The 13,908-nt window shown below is 41.4% G+C and overlaps 1 protein-coding gene across 1 annotated transcript in view; it reads right to left on the bottom strand.

Moving 5' to 3' along the window:
- Positions 1-12,205, bottom strand: part of efna2a (ephrin-A2a) — a 141,197-nt gene extending 128,992 nt beyond the window's left edge. The window contains exon 1 of the mRNA XM_015969658.3: positions 11,885-12,205. Coding sequence (XP_015825144.1) covers positions 11,885-12,027 — 143 coding nt within the window. The 5' untranslated portion in view covers positions 12,028-12,205. The remainder of the gene's footprint in view (positions 1-11,884) is intronic.
- Between the last annotated feature and the right edge of the window lie 1,703 nt (positions 12,206-13,908).

Below are 13,908 nucleotides of genomic sequence, written 5' to 3'. Positions count from 1 at the left end.
GAAATAAAACCAGTTTGTGTTTGAAACCAACACCACAATGACACAAAACTAGTAATAAAAAAAACCAACACTCTTTTAAACTTGACACTCAAACAGTTTCTGGTAAATTCTTCAGCTCGTCGCAGCTGCAGAAGCACAGGTGTGATTAATCATTTTAACGATGCTGCTCAGAGAGCCAGCGGGAGAGCCGAGTCCAGCTCTGGAACACCTGAGTGAATGAACCCATCATTACATGATCAGCCACACCTGTGTTTAACAAGTCAAACGGTGTAAAACACAGAAGTGTTGTTCCTCGAATTAGACAAATAAAAATATTTTGTTTTTCATAATTAGTTTGTGTTCTGTTGGTCAAACAGCATCGAAACATCAGGACATTCAAAAAGTAACACTTTAGGTGTGAAAGCTAGTAGGTCCCTCATTTTAGAAGCCTTAACTTGGATTGATCATTTTCTGCATGACATTTTTACATTATTTTTCATACATTTAGATCCACTCTTTTGTTTTTAAAATCTGCAAATGATCAATATTAATATATTAAAAAGCTAGAGTTAAAAAATATATATCTCCACGGGGAGTGCAGAATTATGGAAGCCCATTCCCGCCACCCAGATAAAAAAAATAAGTATTATCTCATAATTATGACTTAGCTATCTCATAATAATGAGATACTATCTCATAAATATGAGATAACTAAGTCATAATTATGAGATAGCTAAGTCATAATAATTGAGATAGTATCTCATAATAATGTACAATTTGTACAATGTCACTAGACAGACAATACTCCTTCTTCTCAAATGCTCATCAAACCTACAGCAGAATTGACAACTTTTTTATTGATAATAAACTAACTTCTTTTGTTAAGTCCTGTAATTACCAACCTATTGTAATATCTGACCATGCGCCCTTAATACTGACACTGTGCCTACCTGGTATCGAATATCCCAGACGGATGTGGAGATTTAACTCTCTTACTACGTGATGAAAATTTTATAGAATTTATTTCAGGTCAGATGACCTTCTTTTTGGAATGTAACTTAACTCCAGATATCTCCATCTCGTTGGTCTGGGAGGCTCTTAAGGCCTGTCTTCGTGGCCAGATTGTATCATTCACAGCTAATAAGAAACGCACCTCCACCTCTAAACTAACAGACTCGGAAAAACAAATAGCATATCTGGATGAAAAGAATTCTCAGACCCCCTCATCAAGGTTTTATAAAGAACGTTTGATACTGAGCGCAGAATATGACATGCTTACACATTCTGTTGATCGATTATTGTTAAAGAACCACAGTGATACTTATGAACACAGAGAAAAGGCGGGAGAGATTTTGGCAAGATAATTGAAATGCGCAAGAGCCAGGCAGACAATTAAATGGGTGATAGCTCGAGATGGTGAAACTGTCACAGATCAACAGGGGATAAATTATGTTTTTCAATGTTACTACCATATATTGTACAGCTCCGACAACGCCAGCGATCCCAACCTTCCCTCTGATTTCTTCAGCGGCCTAACAAGACCAACATTGTCCCCAGATGAGGTTTCCACCCTAGATGCACCCCTGCAGCAGCAGGAGATCATAGCGGCAATAAAATTGTTGCAGCCTATCACCAGGCCCTGATGGCCTACTGATTGAATTTTATGTCACTTTTGCTGGGAAACTTGCCCCTATGCTAGCTACATTATATGCCGACTCTCTTGACTAAGGTGTCTTGCCCGGCAGCTTGAATCAGGTTTGTATAACACAACTCCCCGAAAAAGGATAAAAACCCTTTAGAATGTGGATCTTACAGGCCGATTTCACTACTGAACTCAAGACTATAAAATACTAGCAAAGGTTTTGGCCTTTCGATTGGAAAAAGTTTTGCCCAACATAATTTCCCCGGATCAGACCGGTTTTATTAAGGACAGGCATTCCTTTTTTGGTATTCGTAGACTACTCAATATAATGTACACCCCCAGTCAATCTGCTTTCGAATGCCTCCTCTCCATGGAAGCGGAGAAGGCTTTCGACAGGGTGCGGTGGGATTATCTGTTCGAGGCCTTGCAAAGATTTGGATTTGGGCGTTCCTTTTTCTCTTGGGTAAAACTACTCTATGCATGTCCCTCAGCTATGGTACTCACCAACTGCCATTACTCTAAACTGTTCCGGCGAAAAATGGAAAAAAAGGAAAAATAAAAAACATAGAAAGGAATGAAAAGAAGGGGGTAGAGAAGGGAAAGAAGAAAGAAAGAGAAGGGGAGGGAAAGAGAAGGGAGGGGAAAGGCAAGAAAGGGGAAGAATAAGGGGGAGAAGAAAGGAAAAGGAAGAAGGGGAAAAAAGAAAAAAAAAACCTTAATCTTAACGATGAAACTAAATGATTGTATTTTTATTCTTTATAGAAATTTTTATTTTCTTTCCTATTTTTTGTTTATTTTTAACTAATTAATCTATTTATTTATTTGTTTCTTTTTGCTTTCGTGATTGTCCTGCTCAGTGTCAGGGTTGTTAAAGCAAGTTGTACAATGTCAAACTTAAAATAAAAAGTTAAATAAATAAACTGTTCCGCTTGCATCGCAGAACCCGTCAGGGCTGTCCCCTCAGCCCCCTTCTTTTCGTTTTAGCTATTGAACCATCGGCAATAGCTATAAGAATTAACCAGGCTATTCAAGGCATTTCACTATATGGAATTGGGCATAAATTATCTCTTAATGCCGATGATCTCCTGCTATTTGTATCCAAGCCTGAGGGGTCCATTCCCCACATTCTCAAACTCTTTGACACATTTGGGTTGGTATCAGGTTATAAATTGAATCTACACAGGAGTGAACTATTGTCTTTAAATGAGCCCCTTTCTATTCTGGCAACCATTAGTGCTCCCCTCAAGATTGCAACACATAGTTTTGTTTATCTAGGCATTACCATGACGAAAGCCTTCAGCGACCTCTTTAAAGAAAATTTTGCTAAGCTACACCTCAGTATGCAGTAAGATTTGTTAAAGTGGTCGCCGCTTCCCCTCTCATTATTTGGGAGAGTGAATGTAGTTAAAATGTCAATATTACCCAAATACCTTTACTTATTTCAAAGTCTCACTCTATGTATCTCTAATGCTTATTTTAAGAAACTAGACTCTATGATTACATCATACCTCTAGAACAACAAGAAACCATGGTTGCATAAAGCGCATCTGCAAAAGTCAAAGCAGGGTGGGGGCCTAGCTCTACCGAACTTCCATTATTACCACTGGGCCTCCAACCTACGATGTCTAACCTACTGGCTGCACCATCAGCAGGATGGCAGCGGACCCGAATGGGTGGAAATGGAGAAGCTTTCTTCGGGTCCTTTTTTGCTGTCGTCTGTTGTAGGTGCACATATTCCATTGCCACAAAGCTTTCTAACTGAGAACCCGGTAGTTAATAATACTATCCAGATGTGCTTTCAATTTAGGAAACATTTTAAACTTTTGAAAATATGCTTTGGAAGCCCAGTAGCCTCCAACTCTGTTTTCCCCCCATCAGTGTCGGATGCCACGTTTCAAGGATGGCAGAGGCGAGGGCTGAGATCTCTCAAAGAACTATTCATTGATGGTACATTCGCCTCATTTGAACAGCTGACCAAAAAATATAACGTACCCCCATCACATTTCTTTAGGTACCTACAAATACAACACTTTCTTTCAGGCTCTATCCCAGGGTTCCCAAATAGACCCCCTAGCGATGTAATGGGATGATATTATGGGTTTCAACCCAGCTAAAAAAAAAGGCTATAGCTTCATCGCCGTCGGTCTCCCTGATTTCGTGCCTGGGCTCTTCGTCTACTTTTCCAATTAAGAGATCCTTTGAGGAAGACCTCAGAATCAATATCACTGAAGCAGACTGTGGGGCAAGGTTCTATATAATATTCACTCATCCTCCATGTGCGCAAGACACTGCCTCCTGCGATTTAGAATAGTGCACAGGGTCCATCTCAGTAAATCAAAATTAGCAAAGCTGTATCCCCAGATTGACCCGACCTGCGAAAGATGTAAATCAGCAGAGGCGACCCGGATCAAATGTTCTGGTCTTGTCCCAAAATACAGAAATTCTGGATGGACATTTGTGGGGTTTTGTCGTGCATATTGGGAATAGGGGTCCCACTCGATCCGCTCTTACTCCTATTTGGGGTCGACTCCGAGGGCCTGGCAATGCCAGCTGAGGGTCAAAGACTTATTGTTTTCTCCACACCACTGGCGAGACGCCTAGTACTTTTGAAATGGAAGGACACAGCCCCGCCCACAGTCTTGCATTGGATTAAGGATGTACTATTTCATCTCAAATTAGAGAAAATCAGGCTTGTTTTGAGAGGCTCTGTGAACAAATTGAAAAAAAATTTGGAGGCCCTTTTTGTCTTTTTTCGATCGGCCATCCACACAGGTCCAGGAATGATCTCGATTTATTTATCTATATATTTATATTCTATTCATATGTGTTTAATTATCTTCCCTCTCTCACTACTCTGCAAACTTTTGCTGGTGGTAACCTTGGATGTGCTACCTTGGAAATTTAGACTATCGGACAGCGAACAGGGGGGTTATTTTTTAGGGTGGGTTTTAATTTGTTTTTTTTTAATGTATGTATGTATGTATGTATGTATGTATGTATGTATGTATGTATGTATGTATGTATGTATGTATGTATGTATGTATGTATGTATGTATGTATGTATGTATTTCATTGTGAAGATAATAATAAATATATCAAACCTAAGAATTTCTACATGTTTATAGTCCTTTCAACACCTAACTTCTTTGTAATGACAGGAACTGCATCCTCCAAGGAGTTGCTGTTATGGGCTTATAGGAGATGTTTTGCTACCTTACTGGAATAAGACCTTTTGAAAAACCATCGGGTGACCAACTGTCAGGTGAAACTGAATCCAGAAGCAAATTTTTTGAATATAATAATAAAATATGATCTCAGTTTTTTAAAACTATGAGATGTTAGTGTGTCTTTAAATCCTCTTCTTACCCATACAAAAGGTAGTTTATAAAAAAGTCAGACTTAGTCGTTAAATTCTTAGTCATATTTGTTACTCATTTGCTGTGGTCTCTAGTAGGAATGAATGCCTTGTAAGTCGTACTCTGGGGAAAAAAAGCTCTGGTGTGCCTGTTTGAGAACGTAGAAGTCAGCTGGAGGAGATAGTGGCTTCAGAAGACAGGATTTGGAGTCTTGTTTCCTTATCCTGCCTTGGATTGGCTAACATCAATGCGACTCTACCACTGACTCAGTTTTCTCTGCATCATTGATATTTTATCTCCACAAATAACAAAGCCTGAAGGAGTTCTGCTGTGTGGTGGAGTTGCTAATGCTAACAGTTAGCTTCTACTAGCTGCTTCCTGGATGCTGAACCAACAACAGCCAACGCCGTCATGAGTCAAGATGGGTGAGTCCATGGATGTTAAGTGACAGTGTCACATAGATGTGTCTGGCTTTTCAGATCCTAGAGTTTCACCATCTATTTTGTATCAGAGGCTAAAGCAGGAGACAAGTGTAGGAGACTATTTTCATGTGAAACTCAGAGTGACTGATTAGAATCAGAAATAATAATTACAAAATGGTCTTTCAGTGAAGGTGACTTTTAAATTTATGTCCCAATTCTTCTAACAAATAGCTCTAATTTGTTTCTAATACTGGCCACTTTATACTAAATTTGCAGATGAGTTTCTAATTTGTAAAAAAGCTAACTTATAACTTAGTTTAGTAGTCTCTAAACAAAAATAAGTCACCGACTGAGGCTGAAACTCTCGTCTCTAACAGCTCATCTAAAACCAGCGCGCACACTCTTCTTCTCTAAAGCCGCTGCATATTTAGATGACCTCTTACTGCCAATCACAGCATCGAATGTGCTGATGAGTAAGATCCACCAGACTAGATCATGTTATGTAATCACAGCTCTCCTGCTGAGCTGGGAGAAATGTGAGGTAGAAGTCTCGACATTAATTACTCTACGTGTTATTTTAGCCCGAGCCGAGAGGATACCGCGTTAACTCCTGACACCGGGCTGCAGCAGAGCTGTCATCTAAAACACACCAGGTGTAAAAAAAAAAGAAAAAGTAAAATAAAAAGTAATGTGGGTCATGGCAAGAACATGTAACCTGATGTAGCGCTGCTTTATGTGCAGGGAGGGATAGCTCGCGGCTATGTGGACAGTGCAGGGTCCCGTGCAAGTTAAACATGAAGCACACAACCAACTGGATGAGCAGTGGAAGGGGTAGGAGAGAGAGAGAGAAGAGTCGTGATCCAAGACAACGGAGATGAGAGAGAAAGTAAGATGAAAGCATGATAGGGAGACACAAAAGGAAGGAGATGGAGAGAAAGAAAGGTGGAGCTGCAGCTGAAGATGGACTTAACCCAAGGGCGAGCTGGAGTCTGACAAACTGTCAGTGACGGAGCAGGGAGAGCCTGCACGTCTAAATGTAAAAGGGATGCAAATCTGTGTTTTTATGTGTGGCATGGCTGAGAAAGAGTGACCACACATGTCATGCAGTTCACGGGTGGATGAGAACGCGAGTGTGTGAACTTGATAGTGAGTCTGGAGAGTGTTTGGTAACAAACTTTCACCGTGTGTTTGGTACATGAAACACTTGCTCCTCAAAGACTGCGTGGGCTGTTTAGTGTGTTTCTCTGAGGAGGACGGATTGTGTCCCATAGAAGAAGAGTATCATCAACCATCAGAGCTTCTCACTGACATGGAGCTCCTCAAAGAGATGAAGGGAGAGGGCGAACAAAGACGAAAATGGAAAGAATGTCTTTTGAAGGATAAACCATGGGATTAGAAAAGGTGCTCCTTCTGGACGATTCAGCCAGTGTGTGTGTGTGTGTGTGTGTGTGTGTGTGTGTGTGTGTGTGTGTGTGTGTGTGTGTGTGTGTGTGTGTGTGTGTGTGTGTGTGTGTGTGTGTGTGTGTGTGTGTGTTTAGGCGTGATAGTGAGTAAATAGAAAATGGAGCCAGCCTAACCATGTATTCAAAGGTAGCCGTAATGGCTGGGATTGCATGTGTGTGTGTGTGTGTGTGTGTGTGTGTGTGTGTGTGTGTGTGTGTGTGTGTGTGTGTGTGTGTGTGTGTGTGTGTGTGTGTGTGTGTGTGTGACCTAGATCTCACTGCTACCAGTGAACACTATAAGTGTACACATGTGTGTGTTCCACATTTATTCCTGCCTGCATGTAGGCAGAAAACCCCTTGATGTGGGAGATTTCCAGACCCTGTTCTAATGTTGAAGCATTATTGTGATAATGTAATGTTAATAATGTTATGGTACTTTGTTACCGCGCAGCGTCCCGTATCTCATCAGAACAGGAGGATGGACAGAGTGTGTGTGTGTGTGTGAGAGGTGCTTCCCTGCCATGACCAAAAGTGGCTGGAGCTGTTTGAATTGGATTATCTCATGCATTTGCTCTTATCCAGGGAGACCTCGCAAGAGATAGGCCTGCTGAGAGTCAGAGCCCCAGATTTAAAGGGTTCGACCGATTTGTCGAACCCCTCCTCCCCCAAGAAGGAACTTATTTTATTTATCTTGACTTATCCAGGTTAATCTGGTGGAGATCAATGCACTCCTAAACAGACATGGCTGACACTCTGGCAGCAGAATTAATTAGCAGGTTTTAAAACAATTAAGAGATTTTAGAGTGGATGGTTATTAATGCCATAAAGATGCGCTGAGTTGCAAAAGTGGGCCAAGAGAGATTGAGTAAACAGAGAGGAAGTGGACACGCATTAATTGAAGGAACAGAGGAACACCAGAATCAGCAGGAGAAATGACAGGAGCTGTGAGCCCACCACTGAGACATAACGGGATTAAACAGCAAAATGTTGTGCTCAGGGTGCAGAAATAGACAAATGCTTTACATGGATGCAAATGTATAACAAAAGCTTCTATAATGGGCTGTAATTGTTGCGGTGTAGGCTGAGTGTTGACTCTACGAATGACAAGATGATGGTCGATTTTCCAAATGTCACAAAGACGTAAACCAATTTGAACATTTCTGTCAGATTTGTAAAAAGGTTTTCTCTAAATATCGACACATTAATGCTGCAACACAAGAAGAAATGAAGCGTGATTCCTGTGGTTAGTGTAGAACCATTTGTGTTGGAACAGTTTCACATCCAAGAGCATCTGGACTGCTAGGTGGACTAAACCAACTTCATTAAGTATTTTGATTAGAACAAATAAACAATAAAGAATGTTCCACGTAAGCTAAAAGCACAGTTCCTACACTTTCTCAAACTTTTCCGCTGAGTTCTGAGGATTTTCCAGCACCTTGCAGTGAGGATGAGACACTTAAACTGATTCAAAGTTAAAAAAAAAATTTAAAATTCAAGTGTTTTTAAGGATTCCAAGCACCAAAAAGGAAAAAAAAACTTGGCATTTTTCCTTTAAAGTCTCATTAAACCCATATTAAACATCCTAAACGTTCCATTTCCACCATCTTTACTGCATCAAACGTTATCCAGAACAAATCTTATTGCATTTAAATAACTTTACCGCTCATGTCTTTAATTACTGTTTTCCATTTAAATGTGGCTCCATCACCAGGATCTGCAGGTCAAACAAGAACCTGCATTCTCGTTTTGATTTCCACTAACTAAAAGAAACTTTTCACGCCAAAATATTTGTCTAACATCCAGTACACAATAACATAGTCATGTTTCTATTATTGTCTCTCTGCAATAGAAATAATTTTGCTAACTTTTCTAAATAAAATGCACTGAAGACAAATCCATACAGAAATTATGAAACTGTGAAACCAAATGATTCACAAACCAGTAGCGGTTTTTAGCTTAAAGATTGGGCACCCTGCTCTAAAGGTAATTTTGACTTAGTTAAATGGAAAAGTGAAATATGGGCCAGACATTGCACGTTTGGGTAACCCTGATATAAATCATCATATCATCTGCAAAAGTGCACAATCAGCATGAAGCTAGCTTTCTGTTACTTAGAATATTAAAATTTTAATTCCAACATTCTGGAACTTTTCTGTAGTTATTTTACTGACTATTTCAGTTTAGTAGCATGAATGAAATAAGATTGTTTCAACATAATGTTGACATGTTCACTTACTGAGTCATAACAATATGTAGACATTAACTTTTACTTAAAAGATTCAACATTCAGCGTTATATAGTCATTTTTTAAAACGCACATCTTTAGTAAAACAAAGAAAATCAACACCCAATTACAAACTTTGAATTATATTAATGTCCGGATGGATGTTAAACAAAAACAAACACTAGCACAATAAAAACAATTGTTTTCCACACTGTTTATGTCGAAGTGACAAAAGATCAAACTTAGTGAAATGAAGTTTTGAGGAACAGTATGAAACTTCATGTCTTCTCTCTCTCTCTCTCTCTCTCTCTCTCTCTCTCTCTCTCTCTCTCTCTCTCTCTCTCTCTCTCTCTCTCTCTCTCTCTCTCTCTCTCTCTCTCTCTCTCTCTCTCTCTCTCTCTCTCTCTCTCTCTCTCTCTCTCTCTCTCTCTCTCTCTCTCTCTCTCTCTCTCTCTCTCTCTCTCTCTCTCTCTCTCTCTCTCTCTCTCTCTCTCTCTCTCTCTCTCTCTCTCTCTCTCGTCTTTGAAGCCCAAGAATCCTAAAGCGTTATTACCCAGAATCCTTAGAGATTATCTGTTCTACAAATTCAAAGTTGGTGCTCGTGATCTTCTAGATGCAACAATTTATCAAGCTGCTTTGGTGGAAGCTAAAGCATTTGTGTGTTGTCTTTTTTTTTTTTGATGAACACATGAAGAGACAACACAGAATATGAGCTGAGTTTGATGCTGTGCGATCAATTAAAGCTCACAGCTGTTCTTCTTCCATGAGTCATCTCAGACTCGTGTTTGGGTGCCATTTTTGCCTTGGATTACTGAGCTGCTCATTAGTTTCTGGAGGCTAAATTACCAAAATGATCTGAACATGTATGTCAAACATGAACATTTAAGAATTACCTGCACTAGAGACATCATTCATAATGTTGCATTGTAGTTGATGGAAGAAGTTCAAAGAGGGAGATAACACTTTCAATATTTAATATCCTGGGGTCTGTTTGATATGTGATTAGAAAAAATAATCCAATCATGAGACAGGAGGGGCTGTAAGGGGATCAGGAGGGATGACATTTCTTTGCATAATAATCAGAAAACTCTTAACTTTTATTCTAGAACATGTAATGTTTATGTGACTTTTTAGAATTTAACTATTTCACATCCTCTCACAATGCTGAATCTTTTCAGAACTCCTTTGTGTTTTTATTGCCTGGTCTTTTGCTCTCTTGCAGGGAAAAAAATAATCAGTAGTTCATCAACGTTTGAAAAGAAAATTAGGAATAGATAAAAGTGGATGACTCTCACAAGTGCATGGATCTATCTGTCTGTGTGTTTGCAGAAAGAGGCACAGCATGAGCAGCGACAGCGCCAAGGTCTAAGAGGAGGAACAAACCCTGCCAGGGCTCAGGAGCCTCGACTCACTGCTTTAGCAGCGATGCATTTTTGATGTACCCCATTTCTGCTTTAAAACTCCCCCGTGTGTCCCTTATGGAATAACAGCGCCCCCAGCAACCTTCCATATGACTTAATATGCAATGTTGGTGTGTGTGTGTGTGTGTGTGTGTGTGTGTGTGTGTGTGTGTGTGTGTGTGTGTGTGTGTGTGTGTGTGTGTGAGTGTGTGTGAGAGAGAGAGAGAGAGAGAGAGAGAGAGAGAGAGAGAGAGAGAGAGAGAGAGAGAGAGAGAGAAAGAGAGAGAGAGAGAGAGAGAGAGAGAGAGAATGGAAACACAGACTTTGAGAAAGAGAGAAAATGCTCCTCTTGCCTTTTAAATATTTGAGAAGCTTTCTGTGGAACGGTGATGATGCAGTTAGGCCTGTTATCTGTGTTGTGTGATGCAGGGAGATTCAAGGCCATTGGGCTTGGACTAATTCAGCCATGAGCAAGCAAGAGAGAGAGAACACTTTCACTGTTTATCTATCCTCGGTAAGGAGACACAGAGAGAGAGAGAGAGAGAGAGAGAGAGAGAGAGAGAGAGAGAGAGAGAGAGAGAGAGAGAGAGAGAGAGAGAGAGAGAGAGAGAGAGAGAGAGAAAGAGAGAGAGAGAGAGAGAGAGAGAGAGAGAGAGAGAGAGAGAGAGAGAGAGAGAGAGAGAGAAGAGTAAAAAAGTAGAGGAGGAGGAGGAGGAATGGGTGGGAAAAAGGGAGAGAAAGAGGCTGGTCAGGTTGTCACAAACCATTAGGCATGATGGACCCAGTGCGCTCCTGCTCCATGTCAATGAGAGACCCAGCTAAACATGAGAGTTTGAATGCTTTGTGTGGAGTGTGTGTGTGTGTGTCTGTGTGTGCAACTAATGACTGGCACAAGCTTGGAAAAAGGTAAAGGCTTTGTGTGTAAAAGAGGGGGGAGTAAATCTCTAGACATGGATGGGAAGAGGAGGCAGGATGCCCTCATTGTGCAGGACAAAAGGAGCTCCTTGTGCATCCAGCATGTGTGCACATTCACCCTTTCTGAAGATTTTAGTGGCTTCATTTCAGTTTTCAGCCAAAACATAACAGAAAGAAATAAAAACATTCAACATTTAAAGAAAAAAATCAGATTCCTTTAAGATTGTAACCTTCTGAAACCCAGCCTTATGTAATTAAAGACTTGCTAGCGACCTGGCTTTAAGTGTTTTCCATTTTTATTTTTAATTTAAAGGAAATCAATCCAAAAACGTATAAATTAACTTAAAAAAACAATGTTTTACACTCTATGAGATGGAATTAATAAAGTGTGCACCTAACAAATGCTCAGGTCTCTGGATAACACACACACACACACACACACACACACACACACACACACACACACACACACACACACCTCGAGGCTAAACTTGGGAAACTCACTTGGGATTGGAGCTGTTCCAGTAAACCGCGTGTCTGTCAAATATGATCTTCTCCTCCGCCCACACGGACACCCAGGACAGGGCAGTCAGCACCATCACCTCCATCACACACCTCTGTCCGAGCTGCCACAACATCATAGACATCCTACGGGAGCTTCTGTTTTCAACTGGAATCAGACTTTCTCCTGCTGCAGCTGAAGACAGCCGCTCTAGATCATTAATCAGCGCGTCTGGATCGGATGAATCTTTAACTGGTTTGATGAGAGTTCCGGTGACCCCTCCACCTTGTGGGTGTTTCAAGTCATGCTGGATGTTTGAAATTCCCTTTCAAACTTTGTCAGTGGCGCACAGAATGAGTCACATGTTATTTACTAAGCGCGTCTCCGCAGCAGGGTCCAAAACTTTTCTCCCATTACGCGCATGAAACGAAGATGCGCCAGTTGGATTTAATCCGCCTTTGCCCCTCCAACAAATTAGGACCTACTATATTCCAGAATTCACCCGAGGATTGTTATTCTATCGGTGATGTCAGCAGACAGAGAAGAAGAATCGGCAGTCATATTTGTTTACCAAGAATTCCGTTTCGCCTCGCGCTCCGTTCTCAGCCAAAATCTCCTCTTCTCAGCCCACACAGACGCTCGCGCGCCTCTTTCCTGATTTTCGGTCTAATTTTCTGTCCAAACGCAGCAACGACTCGCGAGCATCCTTATCGGACTGATCTTCAACAGCATCTCAACTTGGCGATCCCTCCGATGCTGCTGGATCTCTTCCAACGTGACTCCGGTGCGCCTTTGCGTGTGCGTCACGGTGACATCGGGCGCAAGCGGAGGGAGCAGTCCGTGGTTTTAATCCCAAACATGATCCCGTGCTACCTCCACCTATGGTGGTAACATCTCTCACTGGCACACAGATTCGGTGTAAGTAACCCTCACTCTCCCCCCCTCGTGAACCCCCCCATCTCGCGCTCGCTTTCCTTTCCGGTGCGGGAGGGGCTCCAGCGCGCCCTCTGGGGACTCCATCCACTGTGCCCTGACCGGAATGCGTAAAGGCATTACAACTCTAATAAACTTTAAACGTTATATGATTACATTTCCTTTTAAAATATTACAAAACGAGTAACTGAAATTCCAACTATCTCTTTTTTTTCTGTTCCCCCCTAATTCCGACCGCGGTTAATTACGTCGTATTTGCGCCTCATCCGTGCGCACCAAAGTTGGCGAGCTGTTAGAAATGTGCAGTGCTCTTAAAGAGGGGAGGAAATGCCGCCTGGTGGATCGCGGGAAGTCTGGAACAGTGGAGTCAGTTTCCATCCGCGTCCATTAGGCCCCAAACGGACGCAGCGCCGAATTTAAAACCCTAGCGCCATAAAACTCCAGATCCCCCTCTCTCACTGGGTGCTGCCGCTGTTTGCGCAGACTCCCAGGCAGAAACAGATCCCTCTATCGTCTCACCCTCTAGGGAGCCGGATGTAGCTGCTAAGTGCTTGGTACATTTTCTATCAGACAAAAGAAGCTCTGGATCGGTTCACTAAAAAGATGAGGATGAATTCAAGAAATTGTCTGGAATAATAACAAAATCAGCCTCAAAAGCATGTTCTCCTGCCAAATGATTCCCAGCATTCCCAAATCCCAACTGCACCTTCCCTGTTTCCCGTTTTCTGTGCCTCTCAGTTGTAATGTCTTTGCTAAGCGGCCTAGTTTTTTTTTGCTCTCTCTGCAAACTAATGCCTAATTTAAATGATGCAGGGAGAGAAAACCCTTGCACCTTCATAACCCAAATACAGCTGCACATTGTCCGCCTCTGTGCATGAATTATTCAGCATCTGTCTGAGGTTTGCATTTGTGAACAGGTACATAGTATCCTGATGGCTCCTTTAAGGAGAAACACTGTAGACTATGGAAATGTCTGAACTCAGATTTATGCTTTCTCCTCCTAAATCACACTGGAAGTGAGATTACAAGATGCAGATCTCGAGTCAGATTAAAACTCTGAGATGCTTTTGACAGATTTTTTGTCACATTTCAA

The sequence above is a fragment of the Nothobranchius furzeri genome, chromosome 18 (genome assembly GCF_043380555.1).
Source record: "Nothobranchius furzeri strain GRZ-AD chromosome 18, NfurGRZ-RIMD1, whole genome shotgun sequence".
NCBI classification, from domain to species: domain Eukaryota; kingdom Metazoa; phylum Chordata; class Actinopteri; order Cyprinodontiformes; family Nothobranchiidae; genus Nothobranchius; species Nothobranchius furzeri.
The sequence above is the reverse complement of the archived record's forward strand: the minus strand, read 5'-3'. Positions and strand labels throughout refer to the sequence as shown.